The sequence below is a fragment of the Echinops telfairi genome, unplaced genomic scaffold, assembly GCF_000313985.2.
Source record: "Echinops telfairi isolate 266 unplaced genomic scaffold, ASM31398v2 ScPeMD7_7467;HRSCAF=8505_1, whole genome shotgun sequence".
Taxonomy (NCBI): domain Eukaryota; kingdom Metazoa; phylum Chordata; class Mammalia; order Afrosoricida; family Tenrecidae; genus Echinops; species Echinops telfairi.
The window spans coordinates 13,329,538-13,348,518 of NW_022111368.1; the positions used below are offsets into that span (position 1 = coordinate 13,329,538).

General features: G+C 50.3%; 1 protein-coding gene across 1 annotated transcript in view; it reads right to left on the bottom strand.

Annotated features, from left to right (window-relative positions):
- The window catches only part of RASA3 (RAS p21 protein activator 3), a 168,812-nt gene that overhangs the window by 45,283 nt on the left and 104,548 nt on the right, over nt 1–18,981 (bottom strand). The window contains exons 5-10 of the mRNA XM_045283815.1: nt 14,911–14,991; nt 14,410–14,482; nt 10,407–10,483; nt 5,593–5,697; nt 3,378–3,534; nt 960–1,108 (exon numbers count right to left, since the gene is read on the bottom strand). Of these exons, the coding sequence (XP_045139750.1) occupies nt 960–1,108; nt 3,378–3,534; nt 5,593–5,697; nt 10,407–10,483; nt 14,410–14,482; nt 14,911–14,991 (642 nt within the window). The remainder of the gene's footprint in view (nt 1–959; nt 1,109–3,377; nt 3,535–5,592; nt 5,698–10,406; nt 10,484–14,409; nt 14,483–14,910; nt 14,992–18,981) is intronic.

Genomic DNA, 18,981 nt, shown 5'->3' on the forward strand with positions numbered 1-18,981 from the left:
ATGACTCCATTGATATAAACTAAAACACCATATTCACTGCCATCGAGCTGATGCTGACTCATAGCAACCCTACAGAACCGGGCAGAACTGGCCCTGTGGGTTTCTGAAACAGTAACTCTTCACAGGGGTAGAAAGCCTTGTCTTTGCCCCATGGAGCTGGCTGGGGGTTGCAAACGCCTGACCTTTCAGTTAGCTGCCCAACGCGTAACCACTATGCCAGGAGGGCTCCTGCTGACTCATATAGAGCTCTTAAAATGTAACCCGAGGGGGCCTCACACCGACTGTGCAAGGTCACAAGGTACCATGAGCTTTCACGGTGCCCACATTCACCCCAAGGCTCTGCATCCTTACTTCGAGATACCCTAAAGAAAGGGTGAAGTGTTTTTGTTGTTTTTTAAACAGCAACCAAAAAAAACCCCAAACAAAACTAAAAACCAGTAGGCCTGCCTCTGAAAGAGAAATCAGAATTTAGATCATTAACTTAGAGAGCCTGCTTATTCCTATATTTCTTTAACACCCTGTACTTCAAAGTGGTTTTTGAGGGTGACCCGTACCGCCATTCAATTACTCGAATCCTTTACTGTCTGTGTTCTCACTTATGGGGGAGAGTAACTTTAATCCAAGAAAACCCATTACTGTCAGGTGGCTCCCAGCGTACGATATGACCTCCTGTCTGTCAGACTGGAACCATGCTCCTTAGGGTTTTCAAAGGCTGATGCTGCACAAACCAATCTCCAGGCCTTTCTTCCGAGTTACTTCCAGATGGGCCGAACCACCAACCTTGCGATTAATTGTCGAGCACACCAGTGTTTGCACTTCCCAAGGACCCCAAAGGAACCTTAAAGGTCCCCACACATGTTTAGATGTGCCTGCAGAGACCCGAGGTGGGAAGGCAGGAAAAGAAAGGGACAAGGGAGGGAGGGTGCGGTGGGGAAGGGAGGGGGGCCCTGGGTACTCACTGCGTCCTCTCCACCTCCGCATTTGCGATGGCGCTGATGAAAGGCACGATCTTGCCGTAGTGCAGGAAGAGTCGCACCAGAGGAATCGCAGCCTCCTGCTTTTCTCGACAAACTTCACCCAAAATATGGGCCGCAGACGCAGACACAGGCTGAGCAAAGAGAGAGACAGCATGAACGTTCAGAGAGACGTGCTGGAACAACTGAGTGAGCCTCAGACCCAAGGGCCTGGGGGGCAGGCTTCCAACGCCCATGCCGTGGCGTGATACAGGGCATTTCCATTTCCTCGCCCGTGGTGTCAGTCTTTTCCGGTCACTGTGGCGAGCTGCTGCCAAGTGAGTTGTGACTCCTGGTGACCCTAGTACAACCGAATGCATGAAACATGCATGACGTCCTCCAATCCTTACTTTGTATGAGCCCACGGTTGCGTGTCAACCGGTCTCATTGAGGACCGTGCTCTTTCTGCCGACTCTCTTGGTCTTTCTACGTGGGGTCTTTCTTCAGGGGCTGGTCCTTCCTGATGACCTGTCCAAGGGGCCACCAACCTCACTTCTACGAAGCACTTCTTCCCAAACAGACTTGTATGTCCTCCTGGCAGTCCCTGGTATAGTCGATATTCTCCCATCAACAGTATAATTCAGATGTGCCTGTTTTCTCCGGTCTCCTTGGTCTAGCTTCCCATCTAGATGCCGCGATTGAAAATACCATGGCTCGGGTCAAGCGCACCTGGGCCTCAGAGTGGCATCTTTGCTCTTTCATACTTGAATGAGGTATCTTACAGCAGATTGCCAATTTGGAAGGCGCTCTGGTGGCCTAGTGGTTACACAAGGGGCTGTGAGCCCTAAGGCTGGCAGTTCAAAACCACAAGCTGCTCAAGGAAAGAGTTACAGTCTCAGAAACTCACAGCGGCATTCGACCCTGTCCTGTGGGGTCACGATGAGTCAGCATCGACTTCAGGGTAGTGAGTTTGGGTTTTCGGTTTTGCCAATGAAGAGGCCATCTAATTTCTTGACTGCCGATTCCCTGGGCATTGACTGTAAACCGAAATCTTTGACCACTTCGATATTGTGTCATTTGTCACGTTACTGACTGGTCCTGTTGAGGGCTGTTTCTTCTACTTTGAGATGTAAGCCCTGCTAAAAGTCTAAGTGCTGGATCCTCATCAGTAAGTGCTTCATGTTCTCCTCACTGTTAGAAGGCAAGGTTTTGTATCTGAATATTACAGGTTGTTAAGGAGCCTTCTCCAATCCTGGTTAGCATGTTCTTCTTCGCATATCCCCGTTTCTCGGGGTTTTTCGCTCAGCGTTCACATTGACTAAGGATGGTGAAAGGCTGGATCGGCGATACCTTTCCTGATGGTAAACCATGAAGTGTTCCTTCGCTCCGCTGTGCCCTAACAACTGCTCTCGGTCTCGATCTAGGCTTAACACGTGTGCAATTAAGAGCTCTGGAATTCCCGTTCTTTGCAATGCTATCCATAATTTGCTAGAAGCCACACAGTCGGATGCTTTTGTGTAGTCAGTAACACACAATCTTTCTGGTATCCTCTGCTTTCCACCAAGATCCACCTGACGTTGACAAGGGCTCTTGTGAATCCAGCTTGGAGATCTGCCGGCTCCCTGTGGACGTACTGCTGCAACTGACTTTGAACGATCCCCCGCCCCCGCACAATTTTACTCCCATGTGATATTCATGCTATGTGGTAATTTCAATCACTAGGGGGCAGTGATCTAAAACCCAAGCCCTCCAGAGAAACCATTCTCCCATTAATCATTAATATGCCTGCCTGAGTGTGTGTGTGTGTGTGTGACACAAGGTTGCTCCAGAAAGAAGGGTGAATTGTGTCTCTGCCTTTTCTCCTTTCTCTTGTTACCTGATCTCTTCAAGCCATGATGGTAAATGCAGCTTCTGGCTGAGGCAGAAAAATATAAGTCACAGGGGGGCAATCGCAGGAAGGCCTCTAATTTACAAATGCCTTGCGTCCCCTCGCAGGATCACCTCAGAACAGAGCCCTACACGTTCTCCCTCGTCTCCCCACAAGCCGCTCAATGCACCCAGAACAGGGGTCTGAGAGCAAAGGAAACCAAAGCCATATATGGATGAAAGTCAAAGGCAAGAATTAGGAAGTTGTACACCCTGCCTGCGGTTCCCACAACGGTTCTAACAGCAGAGGGGCTGGGTGTGTCCCCCCTTGCAGACAGCAAGAAGGAGATAAGGATCTGCTGGTGGCAGGCAGGGCACAAAAACAAGCTGGAGGTGCCCTGGGGCCACTCGCTGCTGAAGCTCACCAAAATAAGGAGAGGAAGCAGCTGAGGTGGGGAGGCCTGTCCTCCCCACCCGTCCCTCATCTGAGAAATGTTTATGCTCAATTTGACAAAGGTCATCGGTGGGTAAACCAAAAAGGGGCCACAGGCGAGTTACCTCCACGTCCGAGGACTTCAGCAGGAGGTCCCGGAGAGGGCTGTAGTAGTCTGATGAGAAAACGTGGTCTTCTGTGTACACCACGTTCAACCTCAAGGACCCCAGGTCACCTGGCTTCAGGCTCTTACTGCCGTTATCCCGGGGCTGAAGGAAATACCTGGGAAGGAGGACATAGAGGAGCACGTCAGTGGGAGCCAACAGCACCCTTGAAGGGCTGGTTCTCATCACACTCAAGCCCAGCACCCTGCTCAGCTCCACACCCAGCTCTTGGTGCGTCGGGGTCCGAAGCAGGTGACAGGTGGAGACACGAGGGTGATTCTGCAGGGTCTGTGGTGGGGGGTAGGGCCTTTGGACAGCCTGGGAGGATGGCTGTGTCTCACTAAAGGAGGCTTACTGCTGAAGCTGCTTAAAAAGAGGCCCCACTGGAGAGGTGAAGGGACAAAGGCAGGAAAGGGTGGCAGGAATGAGGAGGCATAGGGGAAGGGGAAGCAGACAGGAGCTGCAGGAGGCAGTGGATGGTGCAAGAGTCAGCCTGAAAGTGCACGTCAGGAGTTGGGGTTGACTTTACAGTTCAATCATTTATTTACCCGTGAAGACTGACACCTGACAAGGAACCAAGCACACTGCCATCAAGTCGATTATTCCAACTCAAAGCAACTAATAGGACAGAATAGAACTGTCCCCGTGGGTTGGCAAGACTGTAAATCTTTACAGTAGACTGTCCCCTATTTCTCCCACAGAGCAGCTGGTTTCGAACTGCTGACCTTGTGGTTCATAGTCCAATGCCTTCACTTCACCACCAGGGCTCCTTACCTTTGACAATGGGCTAGCCTTAAGCAGAGCACACTGTGATGGTTTTCATAAAGGTGTACGCTAGAAAGAGGAGTGAGAGCGTTGGGGTGGGCCCCGCTGGACCCTGTGCGGCCTGCGTGGTCACTTGTATGGAAGTTTTCTGACTGCAAGTCTCCCCTCTCTCTTTCTGTCCTCTTGTTCAGGACCCGTACTGTGCAGGTTAAGACGTTACGTAATAGTTCTGGCCTCTGAAGCACGTAACCAGCCTGGGGTATTTGGTGAGGCTTTCAAGCAAACAACATATCCTGGGTTCTGACCATGGAATTAGAAGGTACCCAAAACTCCTGACTTCCCACTGAGCTCTGACGCTGCCTGCACGCACAAGGTGGAAAGCCGTACAGAGCATGTGACTGTTTCCATGTGCTCAGTGGCTGAGGCGGACTGCAGCAAGGCATTCTTGGACCGCACTGGGTATCCAGGGAGACGAAAAGGACCAGGGGCCAGGGTCAAAATGCCTAAAACTGCCCACTGATGCTGTGCACTGTACTGCAACTTGATGGACGAACTGACCCAGAAGCGCACAACCCCCCTGATGCCCGAGGACAAAGGCCCCACAAGGGAGAAAGAATGAAATGTGCAAGGACATAATACAATGTTAGCCGCCTGCGATGCGTGAGGGAGTTTCGAGGCCCAGTTGAGACACCCCCACATTTTAGATGCGTGGCCGTCTGTGGAGAGTCTCCTGAGACATCAGCCCCCTGTCAGACCTTCCTCAGAGAGTGAGATGTCACCTTCTGAAGAATTTGCTGAAGTGGGCGATGCAGAGCCAAGAGCATCAGTCTTTGGATATACAGACGTTCTGTTGGGCCAGTGGCTTGTGCCCTGTTTTCCCTACCCGCTCCCCGCCCCCAAATGCGGCTTCAAACATTGCCAGGTCTGCCCGTTGCCCTGTCTTTCCTCTTTGCCTTGTGTTCAGCTTCTCAGGATCCTGAGAGGCACCGTGGGTTATGGGTTGGGCTGCTAACTGCAAGGTCAGCAGTTGGAAACCACCAGCCACTCTGAGGGAGCAAGGTGAGGCTTTCTACTCCCCTAAAGAACTGTCGTTTCAGAAGCCCACAGGCCCAGTTCTACCCTGCCTTATGAGCCAGCACAGACTCCACGGCGTGAGGTCGGGTTTGAGTGTGCCTAGCTACTCGTCTACCTTGTCCCCCGCTGCTGCGGAAAAGGGCCTGGATCCCCAAGCTAGAGCTGTTAGAACCATGTGCTGCGCATCAAGAGCAGATGGACTCTCCGTGCGAAGCGGAAGGGGTTGCACCGCTCCGCTTTGGAGGCCCCTCTCCACTTTCTTTTGATCCCTCAGCTCAGCCCTCTAGAGGGGAGGCCCCCCGTGGGCGCTCCTCACCCGAGTACGCAGTGACCTTACCATGCTTCATAAGAACTGGACTGTCGTAGGACTTTCAGGGGGATCCTCAGCTCTCCCAGAAACTCATCTCCGAACTTCAAGTTGCTGGCGTTCCAGAGGTCCACTCTGAAAAGCAACAGCCAACAGTACGGGTTTCCCTTATGGCAGGAAGTGGGACAAAAGTAGGGTGGGATGGAGATGACTAAACACTGAAGTACTGAGTCCCCCCACCCGCCACCCCTGCTACGGCAGCATCCCTTTTCCCTCGAGTGGTACCTGGAACACAAGGGAGCCTTCTGGTCTACCAAAGCCAGTCTTAATGAAGAGGGGGATCAACGGAGGAGGCCCGAAATGCAGGCTTAAAGCATGATTGTGGAATACAGACGTGCATCCCCCCCCAAGGTTGCTAACGGAGGGCTGGCGGGTGTGTGGAAGCTGAGCGCAGCTGTCTGGCAAGTGGGGGGCAGGATGGTCCTCGGGGCTCTGCCTCCTCCTCCCACTCTGACACAGGAGGCTCGCTGTTGGGCACATGAACAGTGTCAGATACATCTCCACTCCAGCGGCGTCTGCACCTCCATGGCCCTAAGCAGGGGTTGTGGGAACCAGAATCCTCCAGGTTCTGGTGTTCACATTACAAGCAGGAGCTTGGTGGAGCTGCGCCTTGAGCTCCCTAGCCCAAGCACCGGGCCTGGTTTAATCTGCAAGGGCGTACGGAAAGCTGCGTGCGTGAAGGAATCCCGTCGGATTCTCCTCAGTCTAAGGACTTCTCAGTGGATAAGCCGTCAGGAGAGAACGGTGCAATGGAAAAGACAGGAGAGCATTCGGACTGGCACGCTACTTTCCATCACAGGAAAGGGCAATGATGGGGAAGGGGTGGGGGCGGGGGGTGGCATGCACCTGAACGCTCCCTCCTTCTCCGCCTGAACTTAGAACCTGAGCATCCACTGAGCACGTACCAGAGGCTCGAAGCCTACGTGAAAAAGGCTGACACGCTCTCCACAGAGGCAAGGGAAAGAGAGTAGCTGGTAACAGCTAGCTGCCAAACCACAGCGCTATTTATGTCACCGGCCCAGTGAAGTGTCCCCACCCATCTTCCTAAACAGGCTGCTAACCTGAGGGTGGGGTGCCATTAGCTGGTCTTGTCCCCACCCCCCTCAGGTACCACTCACCCAGGGGTTCCATCAGCCCAGGAGGTTGGGTGATGTTAGTCAGCTATGCTAACAAGTTAGCATGTTCCGCATGGGACAGGGGCGACTTAACCAGACTTTCACTACCGGGGCCAAGAATCCAATGGAAGCGTGTGTATCCACCCTTGGGCGGTCAAAGGGAAGGAAGAGAGGAAAATGACAGAAATGCCCGGTGGCCACATGAGCACTTGGAAGACCGTGCAGGTGCCATTGGAGGTTGGCCAATAGGCATCAGTATCCCACAGTAGGCTATTTGTAGGATAAACAAACAGAAATCTTACTGTGCTCATGCGGATCAGCAATGTGACAAACTATGTGTCAGACCCCCCTCCCTTTTTTTTAACCTAAGTCAGAGAAACATTTTAAATCTTTTAAAAAATATGCTTTGAAGCCATGAGTGGCAGGGAAAGGCCAACACCCACGCACAGGGTCTGCTTGGATGGAGCGTCCAGTGAGTCCTCTAAGCACAGACCGGGGATGTGGGCAGTCTGGCTATCAGACAGAGTGCTGGGAAGTGGATTGAGACAGGTGTCACTAAAGTCAAAGGTAACACCTTATTATTTGTTCTCCCTTCTGAGCCACTTAGAAATTGTTCTACTTTCTATTATTTTCTGCCTTCTTGTGGATGGAAGTTTTTCTCTGTTTTATTTTGTTACTCTTGTTGAGTTTGTTTGTGTGCTTTTCTTTATATGAAATCCAGGATAGGTAAATTTATAGAGACAGTAACTGGATCACTCGAATCTTAGGGCTATGGCAGGGGGCAGGGCAAGGAAGTGAGGAGCCAATAATAATGAATGTGTGAAAGAAAAATTGTTCTAAAATTGACTGTCCTGATGACTACAAATCCTTTTTTAACATGCTTAAACCATTGAGTTGTAGGGCATGTGAATTGTATGTTAATGAAATACATTTTTAATGAAAGACAATATATATATGTATATAAATTTAAATCCCCAAACCTTCAAACTTCATTTTTAAATTTAAAGTCCAATGAAAACAAACACCCTCCAAAAAATTAAAAAAAAAAAACAAAGTAAAAAAAATGCTTCTCTGTGTTAAGAAGAAAAGAGGACACCGCGTGGCGTCTACAGGCACGTTTGAAAGAAGGCCCTGTCGTTTTGTACAGAACCCTCCAATGAGGACCCTTTCAGAGTTCACCATTTCGAGGGGGTTTGCCTCTCACTCAGTGTCCAGAAGCGCTGGAAATGAAGATGTAAAGTGAACTAAATACATGTAAGGCTGGCCTCCCACGAAGTGGTGTCTGTGGAGGAGACGCGGGCACTTCCGTAGGACTGGATGCCAAGACAGAAAGATAGGGACACAAACCCCTCTGTCTCGCATGCGGTGGGAAGAGGAAGTGCCTGGGCGTGGGGAGGGGGGGTGTGCTCAGAGAACATTCAGTATGATCGCCTTCACGATCACCAACACGGTGCAGCCCCGCCTGGTCCAGAAGCTTCTGCACACGTCTCTGCGATTGCTCAAGAGGCCTTGAGAACTGGGACGACTTCATTTAAGGAAGAAGAGCAATCTCTTCCCTAACCGTACGGCTGTGGTCTTTCTAATCAGACCTCACGTGCCTGGGGGATAGCCTAACCCGAAAAGGAAAGCGATTTTCACCCGGATGACACTTGGGAGACCTCATCAGGTTCTCAAATAAAAACCAAACCCGTGGCCGTGAAGCCGAAGCCAACCCACAGCCACTCCCCCCAGTTTCGAGTGGAACCAGGCTGCATAGGCTTTGTGAAAATGAGCACATCTCATGCCAGGCCTCACTGCGATCATCTTACCCCTCACGACTCTCAGAAGCCACATACCATGGTTGGGTATTTGTTTCCTGTACCTGTCACTGCACCTTAAGCGCCTAAGGGCAGTGCTGCAGCTGCACAGCACCTTGTCAGGATATCAGCACCCGCCAGTTGAGGGACACGAGGGTGTTATGCGTGGCCCTGTGCATGACCACAGCAATATCACAGCCATCTATGTTTCCTAAAACTGCCTACGGGCAACCAGTCTCTAAAAGTAAATGCAGACTACAGAGAGGATCCAGCCCCAGTCGAGAGGATAGGGGCGATCAGGAAAGAGAGGGCAGGAGCCATCGTGTCCATGCCTTTAACCCCACCGCCTCAGTTTTGCCCAGTCTGGGAAGTTTCAAAAGAGTGGCTGTGTGTCTCTTCATAGTAAGGAGGAGGGATGAAGCAGAGACATTTGTATAGGAAGTCCTTTCAGGGAGAAAAAACAAAAGGAAACAGAAGCTACCATCAAAAGTCCAAACAAATGAGAACCCAGCTGACTTTTATGAAGAAGGGATGCTAACTTGGACCACAAGTGGACATTCCCAAAAGGTCCCCTTTGCAAAGACTCTAAGTACATGGGGTTGGAGAGGCTTTCTGGAAGCCCTGACTCACATTGGCTTGTGTTTTTCCCCCGGAGTTTGGGGCATGGGAACACATCCCCTTTGTTTCCGCATCCAGATACGTTAGCTAAATAAACCGTGCATGATGCCTTATTCCCCTTCATTTCCTATGGAAAGTATTAGGATGCCAAGAAAGGAAGATGATGGGAGCCCCCCAGACCTAGGTGAGTGTTTAACAAAGACTCGGTTTCTATGACAACACGCTTGAAGAGAACAAGGGAAGATAAATATAGTATCCACCTATAGGATCATTTTACAAGAAGTGGAGTTGAGCATTTCCCAGGAGAGCAGGAGCTCATCAGAGAAGGAGACTGGTCTAGCCTGGGGCATGGCAGAGCCTTGGTGAGTCTACCAGCAAGTATGTCCTGCCCAATGAGGGACAGGGGACCTGCCTCTGCTCTGTCCAGGGGAAAGGCTAGCAGAACTCAGGCAGGGCTGCTTAAACCTGAGACCTGGAAGCCAAAGCGGGTAAAGAAAGCCCTTGAATATTTTCTACAACTGATGCTAGTATAAAATAATAACTTGGGGGGGGGGTGCTGTTGAGCATAACCATAGCAGAGCATATACCAATTTAACCATTTCCCATGCATAACTCATGGGCACGGACTATGTTCTTGACATCCCTAAGAACTGAAACCATTCTCCCTTTCCCTTTCCGAGCTGTCTCCCCGTGCGCATAAACTCACTGACCCTGAGCTTCCTGCCTCACCTTTGGAGTTGCTGCTGCCGATCAGATCCCAGGGAGCGAGCTCTAAGAGCCCAGTGTTCCAGGAGGGCATGCCTCGATGCTAGCCAACAATGTGCATTCTGATCTTGCAGGGTGACAAGTGCAGACAAGGAAAGCCAAGGATCTGGAAATCAGATGCCGACCACAGTTCTGAGCGGCCCTATCCGGCCCCGGACACTCAGGACATTTTCGGAGGAAGGAAGCTCACAGACACCGAGTCACAGGAGCCTTTGGGCCTTCAGCCATGAGCAAGCCTTGCAAAATGGGCTGTAAACCAACTATGCCCACTTGGCACACAAATATCTTTTAGGTCCATTACCCAACTCTCTGGGAATTTTATGACAAAAGACTCTTCAATTCCATGACAGTGGCTAATAATCCTAGTGCTAAACATCATGAAAGAATTTGAAGTTCATTTCTACACCACCACCCCATTAAAAAAAAGACAAACACATAGTAAGATAGTTTCAAACTAAAATGGACAGTAGGAGATAACTGATCTGCTTACCTGATTTCAAGTTTGTCTACATCCTCCTCCTCAAAGTCAAAGTGGGATTTTTTGCTGTAGCTACAAGGTCTGGTCACCTGATGACAGAAACAGAGTGTATGTGGGGGTGGTGGTGGTGGTAGGGGGGCTGGGGGGCAGGGGGAGGCAGCGCTTCAGCCCACCACCTCTAATAATAACCATAAAATGAGAACCAGTCTATATCAACGGCTTGGCAATGTTCTCCATACTTCCCAAATATTGTTGGTCCATTTATTCTCTTAGCACAGTTTAAGCCCACTTAACTGGCGAGGCTGAGGAAGGCTGGTAAGGGCTGGAGAGAGGTCAAGTCCGTTACTACCATGTTGTTCTCACTGGCTGTGCACCGCTCTCAAGGAGAAGCACGTCTAAAGCAGTTTTCCTTTGCAGCCTCAGGCTCCTGACTGCTGAGTCTGGTGTCCAGGGGCCCCTGGCAGCAGACACGTTCCCCTTAGCCACCATTTCAGCCTGGTGACACCCACACAGCAAGAAGACACCCACCATCCTGCATAGGAGGACTCCCACGTCAGCATTTCAGCCCTACTCTATGCTACTTTCTGGAGATGGGCGATAGAGAAGGGCGCACCCAATCTGATGTGCACCCCATGCCGAGCACCCGGCTCCAGGTCCAACTTGCCAATTGACTACAACCCTGCTCTTCTGTCAGAAAGTTCCAAGGCTGCTCATTTTTGCTCTGGATGCTTCACAGCGATGCCTGCTTTCAGAGGGTACTTGGAGTCCCGTCTCATGGCAAGAATCTCAAGGTCAGTTCCTTGCACTGAACTGAGAGAAGAGATGCAGACTCCCTTGGTTGATTGCGTGTTCATGAGATGGGGAAGGTACACGCACCCCCACCGTGAAATCGCCACAGTTCAGGTCGACCAAGTGCCCCGACCGGAGCTCTCTGAAGCTGCCGCTTTTAACCTGCCCTCAGAGCAACATCCGGGGACTGTCGGGTTTTTAGGTGGCGCGAACCATTTGCCTCCGGGTATTTGCCTAAACATTGGTCCTTAGCACCCACCTAGCAGCACCGCCACCCCAAACAAAGGCCCGGACATCTGCTTCCATTAAAGTGACCACCAAGACAACCCTAAGGCATTCAGCTCCACTCTGGGGCTAACGCATGGGGTGAACGTGGCCAGCTTGGCTTTGGGGGTTGGGTTTCCCTGGGGGGTGCCCGTGGGGGGTGCACTCGGAGGCCGACTGAAAGGCGGGCGGTTTGAGTTCATTCACAGGTGTCTCAGAGGCAAGGTCTGCCATCTCCTTCTCAGGAGTCAGCTGCAAGACCCTTGGAAGCAGTTCTCTGCTGACATGGGCAGTCTTGTTCTGGAAGAGAATGGCGCCTGGAGGCGCCTTCCTATGGAAACTCCTGGCTTGGTTCTTGTCCGAGGCCACCTGCCACCAGACTGGGCAATGGTTCTCTTCCACACTCTCCTTTCCTGGCGGGGTGTGGGGAAGGGCAGCCTGGGGCTTGGCCTCTCAGAGGACTCAGAGGCCTGGAGCCTGACATAAGCCATGAAAGTGGATGAGATAAGGAGAGCCTGATAAGAATCGATATATTGATCTAAGCAGGGGCTTGAACCATTTCAGCCAGAAGACAAGGGCTCCAAATAGCAAGGTCTATTGAGCCCTGACTCCACACGCCCCTGGTCCACAGGAGGCGGTGGCCAGTGATGCCGATCTCTGCTGGGCCCTCGGCCTCCATGATCATCAGCTGAGGTTTACGGCCTTCTTCCCAGGGTTGGACAGCTTGGCTCTTCCAGACCACTGTTTTCCCAACACATCTGTTGGTTGTCAAATTAATTTCGTGGGTTGACACAGCATTGAAAAAGAAAGATGAAGGAGCTTCCAACAGTTTGTGTGTGGTGCGTGTGCGCGTGCGCGAAGATCCATTATATTTCAATCCCACTTTTTTCTGTGCACCTTTTGAAGCCTTCTCAGGAGGCGATGGGTGTCCACTGGAAAAGAACAGTGTCCATGCATTGTTCAGGTCAGGCTTGGATAGAAATCTATCTATCTATTTGCCAAAACTTCTGCTACCAACAGAAGTTTGGAAACAACTGATGTGAAAATTTCCTAACAACCTAGACAAGGAGGGCGACCGCCTGCTTTCATTTCCAGCTCACATTGGCAACTGGTTTCTACATGGCTCTGATCAAGAATTCTTCCCCGTTTGAAACCCCCTTGAGGTGAAAGTGAACCGCCACTGGCTTCGCTCTGCCTCAGTTTGGCTCTCTTAAGAAAATAAAAATCTTTTTCCCTCCTTCCCTTGGTGATCGGAACACTAAACTCTCTGTGGTCCACCAGGCATGGCTTCTACCTGTGACGGATGACCGTTCCCAGTGCCAGGCCTTCTGGGTCCTGTTCTAAATCCCCCCCATCCCTTTGCCCCAACAAGGCTTGTCACGGCCCCCTTCCACGTAAGAAACATGTGGGTTTCTGGACACCTATCAGGAACATGCCTGAGTTCTTTGCACATGGAACTCTTGGCTCTCACTCATCACTTCATTTTACAAAGCTTCTACCATTTTGGCCCCCAACCCTACTTTGAATTCTACATGCCCAGCGTTTCCTGCCAGCTTCCCAATACCCGAGACATGTTGATGGTTTCCTTTCTTTGAATTTTCTTCTGAACTCTGGTGGTGTAATGGGTTGTGTCTTGGGCTGTTAACTGCAAGATGAGCAGTTCAAAGCCACCAGCTGTTCTGCTGGAGAAAGATGAGCCTCTCTACTTTCATAAAAAAATGACAGCCTTGGAAATAGACGGAGGCAGTTCTATTCTGACTTATAGGGTCACGATGAGTCAGGATTTACTCAATGGCAGTGTTTGGGTCGGTTTCCTACAAAATTGGGAGAGAGATGAGGCTTCCCATTTTGGTAAAGAATGACAGTCTTGGAAAGCCACAGAGCAGCTTTCCTTTGTCCTACCGGGTCACTAGGAGCCAGAACCCACTCAATGGCAGTGAGTTTGAGTTTGTCCTACACAGTGCTCAGGAGTCCCCACCTCTGAGAAGTCTCCTTATGTGTTTGTTTTAGTCTTTACTGCACCACATGCAATGACGTCCTTGCTGATCATTCATTCTCTTCTACTAGGGAGGAAACACCTTGCCAATAGGTCCTGACCCAAAGCAAAGGCGTTGCCAGCGAGTTGATTCTGACCCACAGCCATATAGGGTTTCTGAGTCAGTGCATCTTTCTGGGGGCAGACAACCTCATTTTTCTTCCTCAGAGTGGCTGGTGGGTTTGAACTGCTGATGTTGGGGTTAGCAGCCCAGCACCTAACCCAAAACACTACCAGAGTCTGAGGTCTTAGTCCTCTTTGTCTCTCCAGGATATTTGAAACAGTCAAGAAATTTCATTGCTGACTACCTATATGAGTATTACCCAGGTGCCTTCTCAAAATTCCAGTGACGGTGGAGTTGTAGTTCTGACTTCCAGGACCCCAGGTGAGTCTGAGTGGGACTTTGTTCCCCTGCGTCTTTCCTGGCTGCACTCTGGAAGCAGTGCATCAGGCCTTTCTTCAGAGGTGCTTCTGGGTGAATTGCCCACATCTCAGTTAGCAGCCATCAGTATGACTGTCTGTACCACCCAGGAACTCCCTAAATTGAAACCCGCTGTCTGGAGTTGTTGTTCTGTTCTATAAAGGCCTCTGTTCTCACACCTCTCAGCTTATTAAAGTCCATGTTTCACATCCTGAGAGGCAGGCGGGGGCATCTCTGTGCCAATGGATTTCCCCTTTGGCATAAAAAACCAGTGACATCATCTTTCCACACCTGGGCAGGGGAGGTTGGGTGGAGCAGCTTAATACAAACAAATTAAAAAACAAAAAAATAATCTGGCACCAAGGTCCTGGTCATTTCCCCTGTTCAGGTATTTGAAAGTAACTCTAGATAGGAAGTAAGTAATGGAGATAGTTCAGCTCTGACTTTTCTGCCAGAGCATCTCAGTGTAGGATTTCCACTTACGTGCATCCCCTTAAAATACCAACCTCAAAATAAAACACTTCATCAAACTGGGGGTTGTTGGTCTTCTTCTTCACTTTTGTCTTCTTGGCTTCCGATCTGTCATTCAGTGAAGAAGGATTAAGATTAAAAATAGCACCCTGGATCCCAGATCTCTTGGTCTTACAGCTGAGCTATTAAATGCACAAGCAACGTAACTGCCTTTATTTATTTGATAAATATTTCTGTGGGTCTCCAATTCCAGATGGTATGCAAATCAGGACCCTTCACTGCGCCAAAAATACTCAACATGAAGAACATTAAGGATCACGGTGTTTTGGGGTTTTTTTTACAAAGCAAAACAAGAGTCATGAAGGAAACCAAGGGAAGCCCAGAATTATACATTCTACCCCAAAGTGCGTCCTGCATTCTTCTGAATGTGGTGTTAACCGCCTTCCTCCAGCACTGTACTCCGTGATGAGGCCCCATCTCTACTAGGCGCAAAAACAAAAGCCAGAGGGGACAGGTGTCATGCAGGGACCACTTACCTGTATGGTCCTGCTAACGTCACAGTGGCGTAAGGATCACACTGCCCATTGACAATGGGAAGGCCTTGGCACTCGAAGATGCTGAAGAGAGAGGTGAAGGGGGACAGCAATCAGGACACGGTAAGGAGATGCAAGTACCTGGAGGTAGACCTTGTCTACAATCTTTTTGGAGGCCCGCTCTCAACAAGGCCATGGTCTCTGAACAAGGTAAAGAATAAAGAGTCAGGAACTCTGGTGCCATCTTGGTCATCACCTCCCGGGACACTCCATGTCTGCGGTTGCCTTGGGGAATGGAAGACACTTGACTAACCAGGAGAACACATTTGGGAAGGAAAGGAGAAAGTTCCTCTCCTGCTGATAAATGAGTATGTTATCTCCAGCATGGAAAATACAGAAACAAAAACCCGACGAAGCACACATTTCCTATGCCTTGCTTAAATGATTGACAACACTCTCTTAGAAGGCTGCTGTCAACCACTGCCAGTCATTGTAACGGTGACCAGCGTTTACTGACTGCATTCCGTTCCCAAGAGCCAGGCACTATTGCATGCGCTTTACACGATGCACTCATTTGATTCTCCACTGGTTTTGTAAAGTAGGTACTCTGCTTACTTACATTTTACAGATGGGCAGATGGAGGAGGCTAAAACCAGGTAAGTTAACTCACAACTAACAAGGCGCAGGGCAAAGATTTTAACCCAGGAGATTGCTGTTATAGCCAGCGCAGTTAGCGTTGATGTCATGCACGTCTTTATGAGTACCAGAATCCTCAGTTTCATTGACTCCTGACTACAGAAGCCTAGGTTTTCCTTTAAATTGATCACAACAGCTATTGCCATAGCCTTGACCATCACCTCTAGCTCTGTTGCCCTTCTAGGTGATGGATCATGCGTCATGCTCCTCAGCGCCGAGGCAAGTATTGAGAGGATGCCAGACACTGTGAATTTTGTGGGGTTGAGTGTCTAGGCTTTGTTGTTAACCTCTAAAGAACAAAACTAACTCTTGGCCGCTGTTCTCACAAGCAGTTGCTGCTCTTTTGGTTCTGAGCGACTGTTTCCATTCTTGTTGGAAACTCAGGGAAGGGAGGCCACCCGAAGCCAGGCCTCTGGTGGCAGCTTATCCCTACTGCAACAATGGCCGCCTGGAGTCCGTCCTCAATGCCCTGGGTGGTGGCCGGGACTGTCTGCTGCGGCTGGCTCTGAGCTCTGAGTCGAGTGCACAGGTGCAGGGAAGCTGTATGGCCTGGCCCTTTCACACCTGCCTGCTCTCGTTGCTGTCGTGAGAGGCCACAGAGCAGGCCCCTACCCACGGAGACTGGGTGCGACAGAAAGAAACCCTGCCTGGTGCAGCGCCATCCTCACACCTGTCTTCCTGTCTGAACCCAGTGTTGTCACCACGGTGCCTCGCCATCTCACGGAGGGTCTTCTACTTTTTTGGCTGACCCTCTACTTTCCCAAGCATAAAAGTAGACTGGTCCCTCCTGGTAACACGCCCAAAGACTACGAGGCTAGCGCTCACCAGGTGGAGCATGTGGGCTGTACTTCCTCCATGACAAAATGGCTCCTTCTTCTGGAAGTCTCTGATAACGTCCATGTTCTTCACAAGCACCATCGTTCAAAAGCCGCCGCCTCGTTCTTCTTGTCTAGTTTCACATGGGTCTGAGGAAACGGAAGGTGCCAAGGCTCAGGCCAGGTGTGCTCGAGTCCTCACACTTAGAGACCTTGTGCAGCAGATTCGCCCCAAGCAAGTCAACATCTGATTCCCCGGCTGCTGCTCCCATGAGCATTGAGAGTGGGGCTAAACAAAATGAGATCCTTGACACCGAAAGCCTTTTTCTCCATTCACATGATACTGTCTCTTGGTCCAGTGGTGAGAGGTGGGTTTTCTTTGCATCACGTTGCAATCCACACTGCAGGCCGTCATCACAGGGCATCCACCAGCAAGTGCTCCATGTCCCTGTCCATTTCAGCAAGCACAGTTGTATCTCCTGCGAATCGCCAGTGACTCAGGAGCCTTCCTCCAATCCTGATGCCGAGTTCTTCTGCATCTGGCCCAGCGTTTCTGATGATTTGCCCAGCACACAGATGGATCAAGTACGGTGAAAGGATACGACCCCAACACACACCTTTCCTGATTTTAAACCACACACCATCGCCCCCTTTTCTATGTGAACTGTGGCCTCCTGGTCCGCACACAGGTTCACACGAGCATAATTAAGTGTTCTAGAATTCCCACTGTTTGCAATGTTATCTATGTTACCGTGCATACAGTTGAATACCTTGGCCTACTCGCCGAAGCACATTTCTGGTTTCCATAAGTGCTTCTCAATCAGATGCCTGGAGAGCTGTGGCGGTCCCTCCTTTCCAGAAGCTTGACCCATACTTTCCAGCGGCTTTAGACTTCCTGGACCCACGTCGCCCTGACTGGTCTGCTGCACTCGCGTGGATGCCCTGCTCTGTGGTCACACCAAGGCCCCCGGCCGAAAGCTGAGAGGACTGACGGACGGCAGGATTCGCTGTGCTTGTTTCCCTGCTTCCGGGGACCACAGACCCACCGGCCGTCCCCCCTGGGTGTGCACAGCCCATTCATAGAACTGGCCGCTTCCCACTTGTGCCCAGCAGAGGAGTAAGCATCGTTCCCTTTGACCCGCCATAGTCAGAAGGAGAAGTCCTAACCCCCCACGTTCACCCACAGTCGTTTCCCCTCAAACATTGATCATTCCTTTCACTCCTTGCTAAGGGGAAGTCGGAAGACAGTCTGATTCTCTCATTCCTTCTTAAGGATGCTCTCTGAGCTACTCTGCCCCCCTCTCAGAGCCTCTGGGGTCTTTTCTTCGACTTTGGGCTCTAACCTTTTTTCTGACTATTTCTAAGTGAGGGGGCTTTTGGTCATTTATCCCCCTCATCACTTGTGTACCGCTTAAAACTACGCATGCCTTTCCATGCTTAGGGAATTCCCCTAGAATTTTCTCCTCTAATGATCCTGCTGAAACTCCTATGGGATAGCATTGGGCCTCGTGGATTTCTCCATTGTTTCTAACAGTGTTGTCCAGTATTTTCAAGTTTTACTTTCTGACATACTGTTTTGTTTGTTTGTTTATCTGCCAGATTACCTGCTTAGTTTTCATTGGTTCATCTCCTAAACCAGTCTTTATTTCCATCCATTTCTCCATTAAAGATGGATTACATCACCACTGTCTTTCATGGGTTATTCTAGGCACGGTGATAGACTGACACAGCAGGGTCCCTGAAGTCAGGAACTCGGGTTCTGTTCGGCTGGCACAGGAACAGCTGAAGGCAAGAGAGTACTCACAATGACCACGTGGGCTAAGTGCAACGAAGGAAATGAACCAGATAGGATTGCACAAGATGGCAGGCAGCCCACTCGGAGTCTTTGAGTGGCACAAATGGTTAAGTATACATTACTGGCTCAAAGATTGGTGGTTCAATCCCACCCGGAGGCACCTTTGGAAAAAAGTGCCAGCCATCTACTTCTGAAAGATCGCAGCCATTGAGAACCAGTGGAGTCCACTCTGCCACCCCGGGGGTTGTCATAAGTCAGCATGGACTCAATGGCCATCGGCTTTGGTTTCTGGTTTGGTCAAGGTGCTCAGAATGGTCAGGGGGCACTTCTAGGAGGAAGTGGGGCTTAAAGGTGATCATTTGTGGATCAAGAACTATCTATTAGAAGAGAGGGGAGAATGGAGAATTCCTAGATAGGTAAGAATTCAAGGCGGCAATAGGCTGGCTCAGAAAGTTTACGGGGACCCAGATCCATGCTACCGTCCTGTTGAAAGGAAAGGAGCAAGCCTGTTTTGATTAGACACAGTTGTTGATCAGGTGTGTTAGTCTGGGTGGACTAGAGAAACAAATCCATAGAAATTCATATGTGTATAAGAGAGAGTTTTATATCAAGGGTAATTGTACACTCAGAAAGTACCCCAACCCAGTCCAGTCCAAGCCCATAAGTCCAATATTAGCCCATACTGATACCATGTCCGATACCAATCTGTAAAGTCCTCTTCAGACACATGGAACACATGCAATGATGCCAAATACAGGAGGATCACAG